The 24,590-nt window shown below is 36.9% G+C and overlaps 1 protein-coding gene across 2 annotated transcripts in view; it reads left to right on the top strand.

Annotated features, from left to right (window-relative positions):
* The first annotated feature begins 12,436 nt into the window (after positions 1–12,436).
* The window catches only part of LIN28B (lin-28 homolog B), a 142,286-nt gene continuing 130,132 nt past the window's right edge, over positions 12,437–24,590 (top strand). Inside the window, exons 1-2 of one of the 2 annotated variants that reach the window (XM_059889868.1) lie at positions 12,437–12,516; positions 21,429–21,477. In XM_059889868.1, the coding sequence (XP_059745851.1) occupies positions 21,444–21,477 (34 nt within the window). In that variant the 5' untranslated portion in view covers positions 12,437–12,516; positions 21,429–21,443. The other variant, XM_059889869.1, reaches the window with a different exon arrangement.

Raw genomic sequence — 24,590 nt, 5'->3', positions numbered from 1 at the left:
CCAGGAAGTCACTCGCCTTCTGATTTCTGACCTTCTGATCCAGGATGCATCCTGAGAATCAGTGTGATACCATGTGGAGACAAGGCAGAGAGAAGTGGCAAGGGTGAAGTTGAATATCTCTGCATGTGTTTTTTTCCCTCCTTATCTGAGGCCATTTAACAAAAGCACATACATAATGGTAATAATTGTAGCCGACATTAAGTGAATGATTAGTAGGTGCTAGACATTTAAAACACTTTCTAAGTGCTTTACTTATGCCTCAGTCACTCATTTCATCTTCATAATAACCCTATCAAGCAGGCACTATTTTTGGTCATCAATCCAAAGGTGAACATTTGATGATGTTGAAATCTCAAAAACTAAGGTGGCCCACAGCCAGGCTGTGGCCACAGCTCAGCTGTCTTTTTGTTACCTTCCAGTAGGATCAAGAAGGTTCTGGGGTCAGTCTTAGCTACAGCACTGTCCCCATCTTATAGATGAGGAAACAGGCACAGAGAAAGTCACTTGCCTGAAGTCACATAGCCAAGGAATAGTTGACGCTGTATTTGAATCTAGGCCATCTGGTTTGAAGGAGCAGATGTTCCTCCTTCCACCACTTACCACATGATCCAGGAGACCAGCACCAGGGTGCATCACTGAAGGAGCTGAAGAAGCAGATGAGCAGCGCTCTCTCAGGGCCCAGCTTCTGCAGGGCCACACCAAAGATGATGGCAAACACCACCAGCCCCGGGATGTTCACACCCTCCACCTCACCTCCTACAGGCACCTTTGGACAAGAACAGATGGAAACAGGAAAGGACAGATAAACAAAATTCATTGAACCTGAATGACAGACCAAAAAAAAAAAAAAAAAAAAGGCTGAAAGGAATCTTCTGTTCCTGATGATCAGCAAGAACGTCTCTTTTGCTATGTGGTCAACTGTTATCTCTGCTTGATGCATTAATCTCAACCTTCATTCTGTATAGATGTTGAAGGGATTTCATCTCCCCTTTTTACTAATTTCATTATCACAAGGACCTAGCTGTTAGGTGCAAAGTTTTCTCCAAGGGCTCCTGAGTCTCTAAACAATAAAGGAAATTCTGTGACCTGCTTTGAGGTTCACATGGGTAGATTAATAAGCAATGTCACTTTCTGCATCCTTGCATCTCCTGTCCATCAGATATTTCTTATAGTTCTTCATATAAGATAGCATTGGGCTTCCCTACATGGATTCAGAAGCACAGGCTACTAGCTGGAATCTATGACAATTCTTTAAACTAAGTAAATGTTTAATGTAAATAAACTTTTATTGGGGGCTTCTCCGGTGGCTCAGATAGTAAAGGACCTGCCTGCAATGTGGGAGACCTGGGTTCAACCCCTGAGTTGGGAAGATCCCCTGGAGGAGGGCATGGCAACCCACTCCAGTATTTTCGCTTGGTGAATCCGCAGCTATTCATTATACAAAATGAAAAAATATACAAAATGATATAAAAGAAATACATCTTTTTAGGTACAAGTCACATTGCTTTCAGAGTAAATCTTAACTTACATCTATGATGATCTTTAGTTTTCTTTGCTACTGCTATGAAAAATAGAAATATCCCACTTCAGGTATTTTGGACCTGTTCACAATTATGTTTGCTGCTTCAATTTAAATGTTCTACTTTGGGAACATTATTCTAAAGCTTTACTTTAGCTATTTCAGTGGCTTTGCAACTTTATGTGGTCAAGGCTTAAGCTGGAAGTCTGTTGTTAACTAATTAGTTCTCGCTAATTACTTGCATATTCTAATTGCCCTAGCTATCTATGTCTGAACCCACCATAATCTCTGAGACCTGATTTCTTGGCACTTCTCTTACTGTCAGATTTGGCTTCCGTCTGTTCTGAAGCACGCCTGTTAAACCCTCTCCTTTCTGTCTCTCTTCAGACCATGAGCAAAACATGGAAACACAGACTCGAATCAAAAATCACGTAATATGACTCTTGCCACTTCCTTCTCCAAAACTCAAGGTGAGCTCATCATGGTTAGTCATATACCCACAATTCAACAAGAGCTATAGTGTTCTAGGCAAGGGGCTGGTCTGTTAAGGAAAGCAACCATACTTTCCAACCATCTTTCCAGTTAAGTCTGACTTTCCATCTTATATGCTGGGTTTTGTGTTCATAATACTTGGCATACTCTTTTTCCTGAGTTTAAATCTTAGTTTAAGGACCTACACATGTGTGTCCATGAACACACTATTTAATACCAACTCCTCCCCCCACCAAGTGTCAGTTTATCCATTTATACAGAAAGAATTATTTTGGTACCTAGAAAAATTGATTCCATGGTAAGGACCAACTGTGATCAGTGATCACCTAGAATACAGTAAACACATGATAAATGTTGGCTGTTGTCACTCTTCTAATTTCTACTACTGAAGTAAGTTCTTCCTATCTCCTTTATTTACTAAATTATAAATGCTGTGAGGGTGGGACAGTCTCATTCCTCTCTGTATACCACTTTAGGAGGCTTCATCTGAAGCTGAGTGACTCCACCGTTAATGTCGCCATTGCCACAGACTGTCATACTATTCTATCCAGAACTCTCTGCTACATGGCAGCAAAAATAAAAAAAAAAAGCAAAACTCTCTGCTACACAGTCACAATACATACTCATACGTATTCTAAATATGTCTCAATACAATTGTACTAATACCCATACCTGACTTGAAACTGTCTTCTAAAAGCATGGCTGGAGGCTACTACTTGTCTCTGTTCCCAGTCTCCAGGCTCGACATTTGAAGCAGTGATTCCAGGTAAGTGGGTCATTCCAAGGTCTGTATGGTGAGAAGTATTAGGAAGCTTGATTGGTTGTTGATCTAAGCCTTAGTTTTCAATCTAGCTTTTTAATCTCCATCTGTCTTGCTTCTCTGTATATATTGTAAGTGGTTCAGAACTGGGAAAGTAGAATGGAGTATTACTCAATACTTCATCAAGTCAGCATAAACTAGTAACAAACCCAAGGCACAGTAAGGGAAGAAGAAAAACTGGTGTACAATAAGATATTGAAAAAGAGAGACTGAAATAAGGAAAGCAAAATAAAAAGGATATATTACTAAAATAACCACTAGTGTGCCTTAAGAATGGCACTAACAATTGCTTTTGATGCTATTCCTGACAGTCAACTGAGGAAGAGATGAGGTAAACATCAAAGTCTAGAATGCTGGTCTCTTTCCTCTTGATTATGCTGTCTTTATTTACAGGTGGAAAATCAGTAATTGACCATTTATAACATAGAAATGTAATCCTAGATACAGATATTGGTCACTAAGGAACTTTGTCATGAACAGAAAAAGATTAACTGATGACCTTAACATCCACTCATTAAAAAAGTTTATGTATTTTATGCCTTTTGGTTCTCTTGAAGGTGTCCCAGAAATTATGATTCAGGGGAATCTGATTTGAGGTGTAAGAATTTAAACTTCTATTAAGCTCTCTGGGTGGTTTTGGTGTAGGAGATCTGTAAGAAACATTGAGGAGCCTCAGAATCCTCCTCTCTAAAGGGAATCTACTGTGCTTATTTCATAGATTTCTTATGAGATGAAAATAAGATAATGTCCGTGAATGCTTAGAACAGGGTCTGGCACTTAGGATTCATACATGTTAATTCTTTACCCATACCCCGTCTTTTCAGTTTTAGAAGTTATTTTCCACTATACAAAAATGTGGTGAATTACAATATAATTTCTCCCTAGTCACTTTACAATAAATACATTCTGGTTTTCAGCCAAATTTACTTCTGAATAGCTTTACTGACTGCTTAACATTAGTTTATCACCTGCTTCAGGTTAACATCCATTATTATATTGCGTTTCTAATAAATGGGAATCAAGATGGCTATCACAATATTTTAATTCAGTTGCATAATTTGAGCTAACTTGTTCATGCTTATCCTCTTTCTATATCATTTTATTTATTTATTTTTGGCTGTGCTGAGTCTTCGTTGCTGCGAGGGCTTTTCTCTTGTTGTGGAGAGTGCAGGCTACTCTCTACTTGTGGTTGCAGGCTTCTCATTGCGGTGGCTTCACTTGTTGCAGAGCACGGGCTCCAGGGTGCAGGGGCTTCAGTAGTTGTGGCACATGGCCTCAAGGCTCTAGAACACAGGCTCAATAGTTGTGGTTCATGGGCTTAGTCACTCTGCGGCATGTGGGATCCTCCCGGATCAGTGATCAAACCTGTGGCTCCTGCTCGGGCAGGTGGTTTCTTTACCACTGAGGGACGCTCCCATGATTATCTTAAATAACAAGGGAATTTAAGCTCCCATGCTTATCTTAAATACCAAGTGCAATTTGTACTTTAACACTAGCTTTCTAGCTTGATCTGTAGTGCTGAAAGCACAGCAATTTCAGTTACTAAGGTAAGACTAAAGGAGAAAATGACCCGGGGCAGATCTCAATTTGGAATTCTTCATGCACCAATTCTATATTTTAAAAAGTCAAGTGTTTAATATAATGTATGCTAAAGTTAAATAACAAGACAAGCTGTGTGCAAATCTGCAAAGTTTTGAGGCATCCTTTTTTTCCTTTTTTGACATTTCAAAATATGTTGCAACATAATAAATCCAATGTCTTTTTTTTCCTCAATAATTCTATTTTTAAGGTCAGTCCCTGACCCCTCCGTGAATTTTTGTTGAGGGAAAATCTAAATGAAAATGGGCTCTAAAAATGAGTAGATACAGTTTCATGGCTATCGCCACCTACAAGTCTGAAGGGCACTTCCAGTTTAAAAAAAGAAAACCATTACAACAATTATTTAAAATATAGTCTCATATGTTGTGCTTCTGACGAAACTAAAAGCAGATAATGCCAGGCACTCCTTTTCTGCATTAAATGATGATTACACAACAGAGCCTTGAACTATACTGCCTTAGTACCTCTTACGATTTACATTTAGAAGAAGTTCTGAGTAATATTATTGAAGAGAGATGGAAGTACCTGAATTTATTTATATATATATGTCATTTGTTAACCTTTTGATTCAGTGGCTAGTGAATCAATCATAATTTTATGTAAAAAAAGATGGGTATGTTTTGAAGATTAACAAAGGGGCCTCCACCTATGTTGCCCACATACCACTCCCTATTCCCCCCATCCTGCAAGCAACTCAGAACAAATGTGTCTATCCTGAGAATTCTTGTCCTGTTGCCCACACTGGCCACCTCACTGGCAGAAATGACCATCACCGTCACCTTCCGGGTGTGTGCCCAGCTCGGGGGCCCAGAAGTTGCAAAGTCCAAATAGCTTGCAACCAAGTAAAGGCCTTAACCCAGCTGCCCACCCCGCAGTAGCCAACACTCACCATCCCCACCCACCAAGCCTCTATTCTATTTTGATACATTTATCTTGTATTTTTCTCAAATAAAGTTAGAAGCAATTGCCCCCTCCCTCCATAAATAACTAAAATTGCCTATCTTTGCTTCCTAGTTAGTAAGCAGAGGTAGGAGAAGTTGTGTGAGAAGCCACATAAAAAGAATTCTTGCCTGTGATTACATATGCACACGGGGCATGTGGGCTTCAGTAGTTGTCGCATGTGGGCTTAGTTGCTTCACAGCATGTGAGATGTTCCTGGACTAGGGATTGAAACTGTGTCCCTGGCACTGGCAGGTGGATTCTTTACCACTGAGCCATCAGGAAAGCCCCTCAAGACTAATTTTTAATTAGCCAAAGCTTTTCAAACTCTTTACATTTTACTGTATGAGGTAAACATGTAGTTGCCTTTTTAGTATTGCAAGACCCTGGATTTTGGACTTTCTGTGGCTAGTATTAATAAATCCTTTCTTGTCTCAAAGACTTGGGAGAATTGGGTGAAACTGGTGCAAGTATTCATCTACTGGATCTAATCCACAACTGTTTTTTTGTGTACCTACTCCAAAGAATAAAGCAAACACACCTGTCCTTGTGGGGCTAAATTAATACACAAAAATGATGCTACTGATGCACATCATTAAATCTTGGATCTTAGTTTTGCAGAAGTAAAGAAATGGGGACAATGTTGTTGTTCAGTCACCAAGTCATGGCCGACTCTCTGTGACCCTGTGGACTGCAGCATGCCAGGCTTCCCTCTCCTTTGCTACTTTCCAGAGTTTGCTCAAAAAGGAGGATACATTTTCTACTAAACTGTACTTTTCTATTTTCATTGTGCCCTTAAGCAATAGCAGGGCAGGATCAGGACTGTGCACTGTCCTTAGCATCCAACGTGGATGCTCCAATCCAGTGGTTTCCAAGTGGAAAGAGAGCAGAAGACAATCCAATGAGAAATGGAAAATACAAACTCAAAATTTGATTTTTACCTCATTATCTTAAATTTCTACTTTGTACATATTTTACAATATACATAATATACTTTTATGGTCTGAACATAGAGTTTTTGATTGAATCAGCAATAATACGCAGAAACCTATGCAAACAAAGTCAATTATTAACTCAAGGAAATAAAAATGCAGTACAGAGTAAGAATAACATGTCACTTATATAAGATTATGTTATATAATCTTAAATATATAAACATTCTTAATCATAGTCAATAATGTAAACACTGAATTACACATGCTGGGAAAAGGGGAGCAGCAAGAGAAAGTATAATGGTTTTAGTATAGGAGTATGCATACATGCTATAAATACATATATATACTGGAGGAGATATATGCTCATTGATGAGGTAAAACATACAATTTTTATACCATAGCTCTAATAATTTAAAATTCAATTAAAATGAAAAATTTAAAAATGAACTATAATGATTCTTTTAGAAGTTGGAGCTAGATGAGGCAGTTCAATTTAAAAAGTTGGGGTCTACAGTTCTGGGTATGACTATGATAGATACAACTGGCAAGGCTGTTGGTTGCATATAGAAAGATACTATTATAATAATAAGTAATCTTTCAACCAAGCATTCCTTTTCTCCTGGTTGGCTTACTTGACCAGACTACCCATTCAAAGGAGGCTTTACTAGTTATTTCTAGCCAACTGCTTTAAAGCTCTGAATTAGGCAGACTCCTCCAAAGCCAAGAAATTTAGGCATTAACAATTAAAAAAATAATAATTTTATTTATTTATTTTTGGCTGTGCTGGGTCTTCGTTGCTGTGTGGGCTTTTCTCTAGCTGCAGAGAGTCGGGGCTGGCTACTCTCTAGTTGCAGTGCACTGGCTTCTCATTGAGGTGGCTTCTCTTGTTGCAGAGCATGGGCTCTAGGGCGCGTGTGCTTCAGAAGTTGGGGCATGTGGGCTCCGTAGTTGCAGCTCCTGGACTCTAGAGCACAGGCTCAATAGTTCTCGCATAAGGGCTTACCTGCTTTGTGGCATGTGGGATCTTCCTGGACCAGGGTTTGAACCTGTGTCTCTTGCACTGGCAGGTGGATTCTTTACCACTGAGCCACCAGGGAAGCTCGACATCAACAATTTTTAAGCGACATCTGATTTCTCTAACTTTTTAGAAATTTATCTAATTTTTACGTAACTCATGAGATTTTATAAATCCTAGTGATTAAGAGAACGTTAGAGGGACTTCCCTGGTGGTCCAGTGGTTAAGAATCCATCTACCAATGCAGGGGACATGCGTTTGATCCCTGGTCTGGGAAGATCCCACATTCTGCAAGGCACCTAAGCCTGTGCTCTGCAACAAGAGAAGCCACCACAACAAGAAGTCCACCCACCACAACTAGAGAATAGCTCCCTTTTTCTGCAACTAGAGAAAGCCCATGCACAGCAACGAAGACCCAGCACAGCTAAAAATAAATAAATGAGAAGAATGAAAAACGTATACATAAACAGAGAGAACTTTAGAAATATGAAGATATTCAAATACATCTTATTAGAGAGACTAATATGGTGAACTACCACATACCTATACCAAGATTCAACAGTTAAGGTTTTGTTACATTTGCTTCATTAGTCCATTCTCTCTCATTTTCTGGAGATATTTTTTAACAAATGAGTTTTCAAGAAGCAGAAAGATTTTAAATAGTGGTTTTCACAGAAGTAGCGTTGGTTTTCATAGAAGCAGCATTTGTTTTCATAGAAGTAGCATTTGTTTTCACAGAAGCAGGATTAATATCTTGTCACTCTTCACTGTTTTCACTAAAGTTTTTCAAAAAAGTAACACATTCACATGGTTCACATACCAAAACTATTAAACAGGCATATACTGTCTTGCTCCCACCCCTAGTCTATACACGCTGACCTATTCGTCCCCTGTAGGCAAATGTTTGATTTCCCGAGTATCTTTCCAGTGTTTCTATATGCAAATAACAACAAATATAAGCAGTATACTCATATTATGGCCTCTATTTCTCACACAAAAGGCAGTATATGTGGAATCTGGCATGTGACTTTTCATATTTAATAATGTATTCTAGAGTCTTTTCCATGAAAGTGCACAGAGAAATTTTCCATCCATTGTATCAACGTACCATTGCTCTTTATTTATTTGACCTCTGTTGATGGATCCAGGTTATTTCCATTCTATTTGCTATGATATGCTACGCTAAGAATGTTCAACCCAGGTATATACATAATTTGCCATGTGGGCATTTGTATCTGTAGGATAATTTTCCAAAAGAGGGATTGCTAGGTCATAGGCTACACTTATAATTTCAAAAGATGTCACAAAATTGCCCTTTCTAAATGTCATACCCCTTTTGCATTCCCTCAGTAGGGTATGAAGGTAGTGATTTATTCAGTCTTGCCAACACTCAGTGCTGTCAAACTAGGATTTTTGCTAGTTCTACTGGCAAGTACAAGTTGGTCATAACTTTTATGAAGGTTAAGCTTCCTGTCCATTTTCATTTTTCTCTTTTGTATATGAGAGAGAGAGAGAGTTCAATAGATACCTTACCTTACAATTTGGGTGACAGTGCTTGCTTTATAAACTTTTAATTTTGAAAAGAAGATAAATTATGTTTGTGATAGGCATATAGCAGTCTAAAACAAGCTTTCATGACTGGAGTTATTTCTCTTACCATAATATGGAAGAAAAAAATCCTATGTGGATCTAGTCAGTACCTGCAGAAAGCTATCAGTTAAGAAGAAAAATCATCAGCTCTACCAATGATACCTTATGGCTGAACTGTGCCCCTTCCAAAAATTGCTTAAGTCCTAACCCCCAATACTGTGAATGTGACTTTATTTGGAAATAGGGTCTTTGCAGATGATCAAATGAAGATGAAGTAATTAGAGTGGGCTCCAGCAAACAAATACAATATTTCTTCTTCTTTTTTTTTAATCTAATTTTTCATTATTCTTAAACTCTATTTTGAAGTTGTTTTTGAGCAGGAGAATAAAGACATACAGAGTCTAGTTTTTCAAATGATAACACTCAATACTTCTAATGCATAAGTAAAATGTCATGATGTCTGGGATTTATTTTCATATACTACAGTCACTAAAAAAGGGGAAGGTGAGATATAACACACTGCATTCTATATTTTCTAAATGTCTTGTTAATTATGGCTTAAAAATACATTCAGAATGCATCCTCATGTGTTAATTAAAAAATGACATTTCTTTCACATCTACTATGTGTCAGGTAATGTTGTAGGCAATGAGGATATTAACATGGGTAAACAAAACAAAACAAAACAAAACTTGTGCTCCCTGGGAGTAATTATCAGATATAATTTTTAAAGTAAAGCAAATTAGGCTTCCCTGGTGGCTCAGACAGTGAAGAATCTACCTGCAATGCAGGAGACCAAGCTCAGGTTCAGTCTCTGGGTCTGGAAGATCCCCTGCTGATGGAATGGCTACCTATGTCAGTATTCTTGTCTGGAGAATTTCATGGAAAGAGGAGCCTGGCGGGCTACAGTAAATGAGGTCACAAAGAGTCAGACATGACTGAGCGACCTTCACTCACTCACTTACAAATTATCACCACAGCCTCAGGTAGAAAAATACACTTTTAACAATTGCCATGAGCCATGCCCAAATGATAAATTCATTTGCTTTTAACTTTCTCTTGTGGCTTTTCATCCACTTTTAATCATGCTAAGATATTCTTTACTAAGTGCTTAGTCTATCAAAGTTCATTATCTCCTCTTCCTGTCACCTGATATGAAATAATACATTAAGCATTACAATGTCTCATTTTTCATTTTTGTAACAGTGGCATGGAGCCATTGTAATAATCAGTTAGAAATAAAAAAGAAAGATGATTTTGTGACTGTTTGGAATACTAAGTCTAGGTTATATTTTAATGTTTTAATTTTTGTTACCTGATTACAAGTCTTCTCAGGAGTTTAAATAGACATTACATAAGTATACTTAAAGTCTTACAAAGCATCTGAAACAGTATTGCTGGGGAGGAAACTCAGAACTGATAGTAGGTTCTCCCAAGCTTCTGACACTACTATGCTCACTAGATTCTGAGATACGTTACGTTACTCATTGCTCTGAACTGCCGTTAGGAATTCATTATCTCCTAGTATCTTCAGAGGGTTTGTTGGTTAAGGAGCAGACACCCAGGCTGAGGATACTATTTGGTAGCGTCTTCCATTTCGCTGCTGCCTCCCTCCAGGCGCAGCCAAGGGAAAGTGTCCTGGTAGGTGTAAGTATATCATTTGTAAGCTCTACTCATAAATAAAAACTTACCATAATGCTTTTAAATCAAAGCATATCATATATTTCAGATGGTGATATATAATTAATTGCTGTTTTTATTTCCAGTGATCAATGAATGTCTGCATCATTTTCCACTAAATTATCTTTGAAATCATACTGTAAAGTATGCAGCATTGTAGCAAATCAATTGCAATGGATTGATACAATGGTTAAAACTAATAATTTTTACTAAGTTTTTACTAAATACTAAAGAATCCTCAGTATTGCTCCATAAGTAATGAGAACTACTTTATGAACTTCCCAATGAAAAGGCAACTTTAAAGTCAGTCAACTTGTACACATGCTCAGTAGAAAATTAGGCAGCCATTTAGGCAATGTTTCAAAGGTGGTCGACCTGGAAAATTCTTAGGGAGTCAAATGGGATTTTGCTTCTGATTAGTTTGTCTGCACTTATCTCAACCCCAGGCTAGAAGTGATTTTTCTAGACTGTGGTTATCCCTGACAGATGAACTGGCTTCCTAATCCTAATGCAGGAGCTGGAATGGAAAATATGATCAACGTTATACAGGAATGGTTTCGAGGCTTGCCTTTTAGTTACAGGTTATCCAGCTAACTGGCCTTTATTGATCATGTTTAAATTTTTCAACTTTAATTGGATATATATACACATCTAGTTTTTAGTTGGCTGAAACATTTAATCCTTTTAATCAGTTCCGCCAAATAGTCTATATTTGATCATATCCATTCACAAATCACAAGGCTGTCATTTTTGTAGCTGGTCAGACAATGACTGATCAGAACTTCGCATCTGGTTCTGAGAAAACAGAAACTTTGACAAGAAATAACTATGAAGTCGTTAGGTAGGAAATAACTATGAAGTCGTTAGGTAGAAAATAACAGGGGCGAAGGAAGCGTTATTTTGGAAAGAAATACCATAGATAAACACAGCACAGTATTTTTGGCCACAGATCTTTGGGCATTGTGTGAGGCAACGTCTGTATTTAATTTGAGGTTCAGTATTTTGTTGTTTAGGAAATACAATGTAGAACTGATATTAGGTTCCACCAAACTTCTGACACTACGATGCTCACTAGATTCTGAGATGCGTTACTCACTGCTCTGAACCGCCGTTAGGAATTCATTATCTCCCAGTACCTCCAGAGGATTTGTTGATTAAGGAGCAGACACGGGGCTGAAAATACTATTTGGTACCTTCTTACAGTTTCGCTGCTGCCTCCTTCCAGGCGCAGCCCAGAGACCGCCGGCTGAGGGTCCTCCAGGAGCCCGTGCAGCGCGCAGCGGGACCCAAGTGACAGGCCCCGACGCTCGCAACCGCCACTCGAAGAGCCGGCGGCAGCGACCGTGCGCGCCCACAGTCCGCGCGGGGACGCGCCTTTCGGTTGGGGCGGGCAGCGCGCGTCCTCGAGAGCCCCCGGGGAAAGCTCCGCCGCCGCCGCGCGCGCCCGGCAGGCCCAAGAATGAATGGAAAGTTCAATCTCGCGCGCTCCGCGCGGACAGCCAATAGTGCGGCCCGGAGCGGCGGCGGGCAGGTGTGCGCGTGCCGCCGCCTGACGCAGGGCTCCAGTCGAGCAGTCTGGTGTCGCCGCCGCCGCCGCGCCCCGCGGTTCCCCCCACCCCGGCCCGGCCCCCTCCTCCCCGCCGGGCTGTGGCGGCCGAGCGGCGGCGACAGCGGATTCCAGTCCGGCAGCCGAGCGCCGCCCTCGCTCCCCGGCCCCTCCGCGCCGCGTCCCCTCGCCGGCTCACAATGTGCTGAGCGGCCCGGCCCCGCCGCGCGCATCCCGGGTGTCCGGCCGCCGCGCTCCCTCAGGAAGTGACAGAGTCCAGGCCCCTTCCTCCGCCCCGTCCCCGGACTGAACGCCACACACGTACTCACACCCTCTCCCCCGCTCTGCCCGAGCGAGCAACGCGACCATGAGGCCCCGGAGGTAAGCAGCGCGCCCCGCGGCCGGGCGAGTGTTCGAGGGGCTGGGTGTGCGCGCGGGTGCCGACGGCGCTCGCGGCCCCGGGTCTGGCACGTGAGCAACGTCGAGGGGAGCTCGGTGCGGCGCAGCCGGGAGAAGGGAGGAGGCGTGAGCGCCAGGGAGGGGGAAGAACGGGGCCAGGTGGGGGAAGTAACAGGTCTCGCAGCAAGTTGTTGTTCGGAAGCCGGAGCGGTGTCCTGCCTTCGCCGGCCCTGATTTATTGCCCCCGTTTTCCCACCGAGATGCGGGCAGGCGATGTACTTCCGGGTTCACACCTTTCTCTCCCAGCTCCGAGCCGCTGGGTCGGCGCTGTGTGCCGGCGCGGCATTGCCTACGCGGCAGCCAGGTCTCACCGTAGCGGTTTGCCGCCGGGCCGCTGGAGCTGGCGGGCCGGGTCGGGAGGGGGTGCGGGCCACTCGGGGTGCGATGGTGCGGCGCGGGCTGGAGTCCTGGCGGCCAGTTTGGGCGCCTCGGGCCCGCGGGGCTGCGCCGCCAGGGGGCGTCCGCTCCTGCCCTTCGCGCACTCCGCTGCGGAGCTGCTTTGTAGCCGCAGGCGTCGGGGATCCTTTTTGCTTCGGGATTGGTAATGTAAATTCATGAATTAAAATTAAGGATTTGAGGAGAACAGAGAAAAACGCACTTGGATCTAGGTTGCTTTTGAAAAAGAAAAAAGCCAAAGAAGAATCGATACATTCGCAGGAACAGTAACTGACTACTGGCTGGAACACTGAATGCGGGTGCCTTATGAGGATTTGTACTCCCAAAACTTTTTTTTTTAAACTACACGTTGGTAAATATTGAGTGTTTTCGAGTAACATCTTGCAGTATGTATTTAGTGCCCTCATTGCGGAAAATTTTTAAATGTAAGTAATAGTCCGCCATTTTGAATTGTTTCATGTAACACAGACTGAAATCTTAGGTTCCTGTGTTTCCTTGAGTTCCTTTCTGATCTCTCTGTGGATTTGTTTTCATCCACAGGATATTAACGTTATCAAGTATTATTACTGCTCATAGAACTAAATTCTCCATTGAGGATTTTTATCCCTATAGCTGTTAACGCAAGGGAAAATAGACTCGTGTTTTATTGCAGTTTTTAATTTCTTGGTCAAAATATTGTGGAAGTTAAAATTACACATGGCAACTGATGTTAGAATGAATTTAAAACATTTAACACCATCCTTAGAAAAGTATGACAAAATGATATTTACTCGGATTAAAAAAATCCTTTCATTTTTTTGTTCAGATTATTAGCGTATTTAGTTAGGTGATAATGCAGTAACGCTTTTTAAAATGCATCTGATGGTAAAGGATATTTTTAAGTCCAACAATAACTTATGAAACATCACAGTTTAATTTTTTAAGGACTTCAGGGAAACTTCAAAATTTTAAATTGAACTACTGGAAATTTATGCCAATTTGTGTGATTTTCAAAATACAAATTTAATTATTATGGAATTTATGCCATTAGTTTTTTTCTGTTATGGGTTTGCACTAACGTAGTAGAGAAGTCATATTATAAATTAACAACACAATAGGTAATACTGTTCCATTTAGATTAGTGATTAAATAGATTCTTGTTCATTTGGGGGACAGCTCTTGCTTCCCATTATTCTTTCTCTCTGAATGTGTGAAATAGGGCAATCCAGTGTGCCCAAATTTCCTAAAGAGCTTTAAGAATTAAATTGACATAGGCCTCTTTCTAGTACTTGCTGGGGAGGGGAAGTTACTAAAAATGAATAAAATGCTTTACTTGACTTTCCCATTTTACAAATAGGATCAGCTAATCATTGCTTGATATTAAAATATCGAGAGAATTTAAGGATATGAATCAATTCGTAGTTCATGTTGGTTATTAGAACTGTTTATTGATGCTCCTCAATAGATCTGGAACCAAATAATTCAGCGATCAAGCCCCATTAATCCTTGTCAAATTGTAGAGTGTCTTATTATATGTCTGTGCCAAATTTCTTTCAGAAACAATGAAAAATTTGTGAAATTAATCAGGATTTAGATTAAAAATTGTATTAATGGGGGTAAATGAAGTGAACTATATTTCTGTGTAAGCGAAATAGATTAAGTTTTAGTATGGTAGTATTCAAAATTAATCTTCAGAATGACTTAAAGTGTGTTGTACATGTAAATTAAAAAAACAAACACTAGAATTTTAATAAATACAGTGGATATAAGCGTTTTTTTTTCCTGTTTACGCTGAACAAAGAGATTAAGCAGATCTTACCTAATAGTTTGATAATGTTTGGTATCTAATCATGTAACTGTTTTGTATTTATAACACACTGCTATCGTAATTTACAAATCATAATTAAGAGAAAAATAAGTTATTAAATAAATGTTGTATGCATGTTTTCAGGTAATGGTCTTCATGACAGTCTTCAGGTATAGAGTTGACATTTCTTTAAACAAAATGCTATTCAAAACTGCCAATTTGGGGGACCTTATTAGGAAGCGCGAGTCAGGAAATGATCTGTTAACATTTATCTTAATCCATAGTGGAACTGATTGGAGAAAAAGGAAAATGGAGATTTAGAGATGAATCAGTTCAGAAGTAATTAAGCTATTGATTATGAAAGGGACTATACAAAATTTTGGTCAACTAAAGAGTTTTCTTATTTGGTAATTTTAATAGAATATTATTTTCTTTTAAAAATCTGTAGTCATAAATACTTCTAAGGTTTTATATTTAATTGCTTTAGAGCCTGTACTTGATTTTCTTGTCTTTTGAAGGAACTGTGTTTGGATTGTAAGTAAGTGTTGTTTTTGAACTGTTTTTGATGAACCACATAGTAAAGAATTTCTACTTTGTCACACATAACTAAAAATACTTTACAATACTTAAAATTGATTTATATGCTCATATCTAGGAATGTATGGAGTATAGAATCATATTGGTTTGAGAAACTTACCCAGTATAAACGTGTACAATGTGTTGGATTTCTCTGACACTGACTCTCTATGAAGTCGCTGACCATAGTGCTGAACCAAGACAGCCATGTTGGCCATTGCTAAATCTGACTGAAAACTGCACACAGAAATAGTGTAGATGTTCAAATAGCATCATCACTGTAAGAAAATATATATATCTCATACATAATTTTTTATATATTCTTTTTACCCAGATGAAATTTGGTAATCATTAAAATCAACCAAAAATTGTGATAGAGAAATTTCATCTCTGAAGTATATTAATATAACATTGATTTTGGGTAGTGTCAGTAAAATCAATGGGATCAGTGCTAGAGGTTTTCTCTTTCTTTGCAAGTTGCCACTTAACAGATGAAGACAAGATTTTAAAACCAATTTAAGAGACTAGTGAGTTTTCTCAAAAACTGTCCAATTCTAGGGAACACCACTGTAAACTTCAGTATGAATTTGCTATTTGCAATTTTTGACTTGGTTTTATATCACTATCAAAGTGGCACTGTGAAAACCAACATCAAAACATGTGGTTACCAAAATAATAAAATTAAATGACTCATGAAATAAGTTCTACTAGAAATAATAATCATATATGCATTTTTAAATAAAGAGAAAAATATAAATTTGAAATTATAATAATCTTGAATTAGCATTTTGTGGGAATTTTCTATTGTTTAAAGCAAGATAAACACCAGGCTGTCACCTCTAACAATATTATTGTGTTCTGTATTGTGTGAAAATAACACTAATATGAAACCATTATAGAAATTACCTGAAAGGAATGTTGTAATGTGTTTAATATTTCAGTAAAAAGTACTATTTTAGGCATAGAACTTTGACATTATTTTCCTAAAAATAGAATGGGTTGACATGCAGGATCATCAAATTGAGGGTCAAAGGTGACAAACCAGGACAAAGGGCATGCAGCTCATTTCAAGCAATCAGTTTCTAGTTTTTTCATGGCTGAACAAAAGCCTAATTATATAGGAAAAAGGACTTAGCATTGAATGGCCAGTTCTATTGGTGGGAAAACATGTTTTAAGTTTTTTATAAATTTTCAAATCAATATTTCTTATTGGGGAATGTGAGAGCCAAAATACTATATTTATATTTTTCAAACAGTTCTTTTATGTAACATTTCTTTCAGGCACTACAAAAACATTTCAGCTAAATAGCTTATACTGTATAAGTTAAAAACAAAATTTACTTTTTTATAGATTAAAAATTTTAGAAAACATGTATAAATTATGTTTTGTTTTTTTTGCATTACATTTTTGGTATAATCTCCTTTGCTAGTTAAAATCCTGATTAAAAAAAAAATTACATTTATTACACTATTTGGTCACTGGCTGTGATGTAAAAGTGAGCAGCCTCTAAAACATCTCTTGATCTTTATAAAGTGTTTATTGAAACTATTTCAAGTGCACTAAGTTTTCATTTAGTTGTTAATCTCTTGTGATATAAAATTTTAATCATTAATGTATATCAAAACTTAAAATGTATATCAAATAAAATTTTCTTGTTAATATTGTACTTATGTAGAAATATTCAGGTTTACTTAGAATCAGTTTTGTTTATCATATCAAGAAGCTCCCCTAGCTGGAATACTCCTCCCACTCATTAGCCCTTGAAATTACCCACTCCTATAAAAACTGACAGCCCCATGCCCTGGGGCTGCTCTCGCTTTCTGAGATGCCCACACTGTCCGTGGAGTATGTTTCTCTAAATAAATCTGCTTCTTACCTATCCAAAAAAAAAAAATTGAAGTAATTTTAAAGTTTTGTCTTAAAGTTATGGTAAGCCGTCAAAATATATGTGATCAGCTTCTTAAAGATGGGACTTCTGCCATTATTTTGACTCTTTTAAATTTAAAACCACTAATTTTTTCCTCCTATTCAATATGACCTCAACAAATGACTCAGCTGTGAGCTTTATTGTATAAAACTGTTGTTTGATATGGTAGAAAATACAAACTATTTGCATTAGCAAACCCAACTGTGCCATGGCTTAGTTGTGTTACAACATTCACATTTAAGCTGAAGAATTGTGTTTACCAATTATTTGTACTATGGTTGGTACCTCTAAACAATCTTGACAATATGCCAGTTGACTTAAATGATTACTCTTTGAAATTTTTTATTTTCTATTATATATTATCTTTCACTACAGTAGTTGCAGAGAAGACTAGAGCTGCCCATATTTTATGTGAAATCAATAAAATTTCAATATGTAAAATGGTCAATAAAGTTAAAATCATCTCTGATCGAGTAGCAGTATGACAAGTACTAGCCTCTAAGGTTAACTTTTTAAAATATATTATAAAAAGTAATTTTTGCTTCATAAATATAAAAAATATAATTTTGAAATGTTTTCTAAAGTGATACTGATTTTTTTTTCCATTCTCTAAAGATAATTTCAAAATAGTTCAGTGAGGTTTCCTGTTTTAACAGGAAAACAATTACATAAAGTCACAAGTAAATATTTGTCTTAACTTCAGTTTCAAATAGGTTATTTCTTTAAATTTTCTGTATCTGTGTATAATTGAAGGTGTAGCATTTTCAGTTTTTTCTGAAGTTATAGTAGGATGTTGAGTTAAATTACACAATAATTTACCCTGATTTTGCTTAGGTGGCATTTGAATTTAATCTATTGACTAATTTGTAAAAATATAATTACACTGAAACATTTCCTACCTTGAAACATTCCTTTACAGGACAGTTTAAGAAAATATTTTTCATAAAGTGCACACATTAGTGTCAGCGTTGAACTTCCACATGTAATGTTTTATTTCATATGTGTATCTGCTATATTTAAGTTATAGTAAGTGTAAATAAATACTGTGCTTTAGTATTACTCTGATATTTGTACTGTGTTCACTCTGGTGTTTGTACTAGGTTTGCTGTGTGCCTTTAAGTAATCATTTAAAAACTTTACCCCCAACTAACTTTCTAAGCAAGGAAAGTCACATTCCTGCCTACTTTGCTTTACAAAGACAGATTGAGACATACTGTAAATAGACTGTAATTTTTTATAAGCCATGCATGAAGTGAATATTTAGCAAACTATAATGTACTTTATGCTTACATTATTTTGAAAATACTAATGATAAGAAACAAAAATTTGTTAACTTTTTGTAGATGTTGAGAAATTATGGTGATGAGAATAATGAAATAAATTTGCTTTTATTATGGTGAATGTTCTTGATTACTAAACCATTCTTTGCCAACCTGAAGTTACTGTTGCATTTTATTAATATTAGAAGTAAAAGCTAACATGATGTAAATTGAATTTAAATAAAGTTCTCAATAATATGTAGCAGTATTTTATTTATTATTACTCAATTCTCTGGGCTTAACAGCATGTCAGTTTAAATAAATTATAGTGTATAATGCATAGTAGTAATCGTTTTCTTTTATAATGAATAGTTACAATAGTGGATTAACAACATTATGTAATGTAGTTGAGAATATTATTTTACATATTTTACTATGAGGAAATATGAAATCGAGTGTTTGTAATGAATGGTGTTAAATTAGGCAATTTTATATTGGTAAGTCTATGGTTTATTTAAAATAAAATTATTGAAGTCACTTTATATGTGCATTTTTTTTTTTTACAATAATCAATGATTGTGTATCACATTCTCTTAAAAGATAGTTTATAAGAAAAGTTTGTTTGTATGTCCATTTAATTCATAAAAGGCATCCTAGAGATAGTCAACCCAGGTTCAGAAGTTCATTGTCATTGATTAATTAAAAAAAAATGTATTAAACACTAAAGAATGTTAGGATTACAATGATGAGCTAAATATACACTCTCCTTCCCACCATAGAGCATAGAGTTAAGTTGGGAGAGCGAACAGCATCTTCTTGAGCACTTAGAGTTAACTACAGTACAGTGCTGGATGGTAGAGGCATTGTACTCAGTATGGAACAGTGAGAAAAAGAGGGCCAAGTGGAGATGTAAATGATAATTAGGGAGTATTCTAGTGAAGGGGCAGATAAATGCATTGTAATAAAAATGCCTATGTATAAAATAACAAAAAGCTGTTTTGGGAATATTTCATTGCCATTAAAGAATTATTTTCATTATCATTATTATTTCTTTTCAAAAAATAGTCACCTATAGTAAGAATATGAACATTTAATATTATGAATATTTTATATAACATTAATCTATCATTCCTATCATAGTTGTTCATATAGGTAGATTTTAATACTCGTATTTAAACAATTGTACTTTCTCTTCTAACTTTTGTTTTTGAAAATTTTTAAATCATTATTTAACATCATTGGAATATATTGATATCTTTGAAATAATTCCACCTTTTCCTTTGAAAAGGATGATAACGTTAAAACTATCAATAACTGAAAACATCACATGTAAGTTTGAATAGTGAAAAATCTGAACATCTTTATCATTCAGATTGACTGGATTTCATTAAATCCAGAAAGCTCTTAGTTAGAAATCTTAAAATTGAATGATGTTATTTAGCTAATTCTTATACTATTTGATGTTTAGTTTATTAGATCTATCATTTATGGTAATTTTGCACCTGAATTATTTGAAAAAATAATTTTTGCAAACATTTTCTGTTTTTATCACAGCTTTTGAATATGTTATTTTGAACTTTTTTGTAAATATAAGCAGAGAAAATTAAGCCTGGGCTGTGGGCTATTAGAAAAATATGAGCTAGGTTTTGCTGAAATTTATGTATAATATTTAAATATACCCTCACATAAACCAAATGTGTAAAATTAATATAGGCTCAATGTAAAGGAAAAGAACTTCAGTAAGTTTTGATAATGAATTTTGTTAACATTAGGATCTGTCATTATCTCTGTATTTTGGTTGTAAACAGAGGATAACTGAAGGATTTAATAAACAGAGGTTCACGTGCCTTTTGTTCATATTCTGCCTCTATTCTTTTCAAATCTTACTCAGTGGGGTTGTCATCCTTTGTAAGAAAAATCTTGTGTCAACATTCAGTAGAACTCTGAATTTGGGAAAACCCTCCATTTTGCTTTGAGAAAAAAATGAGATTGTGACTTGAGAATTTACACATAATGATTTATTTTTTGTGAATTGATTTAGTAGATATAGAGTATAAAACTTAGTTAAGAGGGGAATGACATCCTGGTAGTAGCAGGTGAGTGGATGCATATTCAAACCAATCTATTTTGCAAGCCATAATAACTCTGACCTGAAGATAAAAATAATAATTCAGTGGTCATCAGGAGTTTTTGTTGCAGTTGTTGTATTTCATTACTGGGTGACCTCTTTATTGCAAGTTTTATTGTACCGTGACATCTGCCAGTGGATATATTTGAAAATCATTACTTACTCATTTTTTTTAAAAAGAACTTTTTTCTTTAAAATCTGTGTTAATGCACATTAGATTCCTTTAGTTAAATTTATTCAGTGATTAAATTTACCACCATTAAAGTTAATTTTTTCTTCAAAATTCTTTATATGTAATAGACCCAGGATCAGTGGTGTAGTATCACAATTAGAGTCTCATGATTTATCTTCTAAAAGATGTCTGAAGAGAATAGTCAAATAAGTTCATCAAGGAGCACAATATTGTGGGTTGGGTTCATTGTTAACTGTGATTAAAGAAGAATGGGATTCTTGAATTGCAGTGTAAAATTAAATATTAAAAAATTTTTAAACTGCATCGTTTCTGAAATCTTTGCATCTTAATAGGTTTTAGAACGTTTTTAAAAATACTGTCCTTGAATTGGAATGAAAGGCAAGTTTATGCCAATTGGTTATCTAATTTTGCTAGGTGAGTCTTACATTGTAAAAAGAGAAAAGTTTACAGGTCGCTTCACAGAGTCAAAACCTAAGCATTTTACTGCTTTCTAATGAGCCATTAAGCTGAAGAAGAGTCAATTAAATGAGCAATTAATGTAGTACTGACTTGAGCTCTCTGATTTTAGGTTCTTCAGAAGACAATGAGGTCATTCAACCAGGTTTCATCAGCCCCAGGTTAGTCTTTTTTTCAATTACATTTTTACTTAACTAACATTTATTTAAAAAGATCACTGGAGGCATATGAGAAAATGTGACAGCTCTTAGAAATTCTCCACTGTGGCACGATGGGCACCATATATTCTACTGTACTCCGGATCACTTCATTTATAAACTAGTACTCCCACCAGAATTGCAAGGGTGAAATCTTCTAATTAACTCTTTTTCCTCCTAATTTTAGCAGTATTGAATTTTGTGGTTGCTTTTTCCCTGTCTCAGGCAAAATAGATAATATTTAAATGTTTATGGACCTGAATAAAAAGTAGTTGTGGCTTGTTCATTTTTGTAAGTCCTTTTGTAAGTTCATTTTGAAAAGAGGCCTCACAAGTATTTGTTAAATTAACGATAGAGACTTGCTGCTGTTTTAAAATAATTTACTATAAGATAAATAGTCCTATATAGTAGCCATTTTTTCAGGAGATTAGAGAATTTTCCTAATCTAGGACAGTCCCATTTATTTTGCTTTTCACCAGTTTGTATCAAATTAGTTGCTCATTATATTATTGATAGGCTTCTATGGAGGCTCAATTAGTAAAGATTCCTCCTGCAATGCAGGAGACCTGGTTTGATCCCTGCATCAGGAAGATTCCCCTGGAGAAGGGAATGGCTACCCACTCTAGTATTCTTGCCTGGAGAATTCCTTGTACAGAGGAGCCTGGCGGGCTACAGTCCATGGAGCTGTGAAGAGTGGACATGTCTAAGCAACTAACATACTATTAATACAAAATGTGTCATGTGAACTTTTAACATCTTAAACCTAACACTTCAAAAATACATACCCTTTCATTTGTTTAGGTGTACTTTAAAACCTAGGTTTTTGATGTATAAATATTCTCTTGTATTACTGAAACTAACTGAAAACTGACAGCACTCTTCTTTCCAAATGGTTTTATTAGTAACAGTGTATTGCCAGGCTTCCCCCTTGGTTCAGCAGTAAAACAATCTACCTGCCATGCAGAAGACACAGGAGATGGGGGTTTGATCCCTGGGTGGGAAAGATCCCCTGGCAGAGGAAATGGCAACCCAGTTTTCTTGCCTGGAAAATTCCATGGACAGAGGAGCCTGGTGGGCTTCAGTCCATGGGGTTGCAAAGAGTTGGACTCACTGAGCCCCTGAGCACTCATGCATGCGATAATGTGTTATTCTGGCTTCTGCTCTTGTGGATTTAATGTCTTGGCTCTTCTCTTGACTAATGCTATCAAAACTCTTAAAAGCTATAAGATGACAGAGTTCATGAGCATTTATAAGTACAAGTAAAAAGATATTAGTCTAGTATTAAGCTTATCAAATACAGGATTGTAGGTAGAGAGAGGAAAGCATTAGGGATCAAAAGGTTTAGTGAGTAGACCACTGATTGGCATTGTCTTTTGACAGCACTTTACTTTTTTTCTAGAGTGAATCCTTTGACATAGAGGTGATGCTCTAAAGAGTACCATGAAAAAGAAGATTCTGAAAAGTTGCCACAATATATTAATTTACCAACTAGTTTCCCCTTACTCTTGGATTGTGGTTTTCCTCTGGGGGCATACTGGAGGCAGTCCAGAGGCCCTTTTCTCTTCTGCTGGAAGTAATGTTAACACCAATGTGTTAAGTGAGTGCAATAAAGTTTCATGTCTGTGTTTCCTTGTGATTAAAAAGGGGTTGGCCAGGGAGAGGTTGCGCTTTCCCCAAAAGAAAGATTATTGTCAGAGATTACATTTATGCCTAAAACTTGAATGTCAACTGCTCCAAGGTCCTCACTTTGCAGGTAAGGAAACTGAGGGCTGGAGAAGCTTAATGATCCAAGGTCACAAGGTCATTAAATGGGACCAGAACTCTGGCCTCCAGTTTGTAGCTGGATGCTTTTTCTCCACAGATTTTCCTCTCACACAGACATCTTTAAAGCCTGAAGATTTCTTCTCATTTGCCTCATCTTTTACTCTTGTAGTGTTTTTTCCCTTTCCATTTTCCTCCTACCTATTCTTTTCCCCGAAATAAACTGAAAATGAAGACATTAAAGGAAATACCTAGGAAACAGCCCCTATTCTTAATTATTTGTTTTGATGAGATTTAAGTTTTAAAGAATAAACTTTGATTCATTGCTTTCAGAGGGGAAAAAATTGTATGCTTAAATTATTTAGTGTCATTTCTGTAGACTCAATATTTATTGCACAAGATCTTTAAATTATGAAGCATAACTCTTCAAGTAGTACAGGTGAAAAACATGGGACTCATTTCAAATAAAACACAACCTTCATTTTGTGCTATTCTGGGCAAGGTAAAATAAATGCTTATTACTAAATGATTTCTAAATGCTTATTACTAAATGATTTCTCTAACATACTGCTGTCATAATTAAAATTACATAGCCAAGTGTTTGTTTAGGACAATTCAGAAAATATTTGGGAGGAGTGATAATAAAATTTTTATTTTTTTGTTTCAGTTGAAGTATGTTAACAGTGATTTTTTACTATTCGTTTTAAAAAATAAACTTTTATAAAATGATGGTGTTAAAGTAATATCCCCTTTCTGAAATAATTTTGTTGTTCTAAATACTTAACTAACCAAAATGAAGAAAACGTTTGCAAATGGTTGTTTTCAAGCATTGTTGTTCAATGCTTGAACTATAGAGGCAATTTGTCTGGCAAACTTAAAATGCTATTGTTTTCTGTATTTCTGTAATTTTATTTCATTATACCTGGGGAACTATGTTAAAATATTTAAGGAAAAATTTTAAGAGGTTTTTATAGCTGTGTAAAAATTACCAAATCGGAACAATTGTGTTAAGACAGAGCATTTTGCTTTCAGATAAGGAAATTAAATGAGAACGGAATTGTGCTCTTTGGGGAAAAAAAAACAAATAGCCCCCATATTCTAAAGTGCCTCTGTTGTAAGATCAACAGCAGAGGCACTCCTTTCATTTGACTCCGTATTGTAAGAATTTCAAGAAAGTTACTTGCCGGTAAAGGAGTTTACTGAAACGCAGTGGGAGGGATCGGCAACAGTTTGCCCGACGTGCGGGTCCGCAGCTTTTGCGCGGGAAACCTCACGCCGCGGCCAGAGAAGGGGTTCCCTAAAATCGCCCCTGGTCG

The sequence above is a fragment of the Bos taurus genome, chromosome 9, assembly GCF_002263795.3.
Source record: "Bos taurus isolate L1 Dominette 01449 registration number 42190680 breed Hereford chromosome 9, ARS-UCD2.0, whole genome shotgun sequence".
Lineage (NCBI taxonomy): Eukaryota > Metazoa > Chordata > Mammalia > Artiodactyla > Bovidae > Bos > Bos taurus.
Note: the sequence above shows the minus strand (reverse complement) of the source record. Positions and strands in the feature narration are given on the sequence as shown.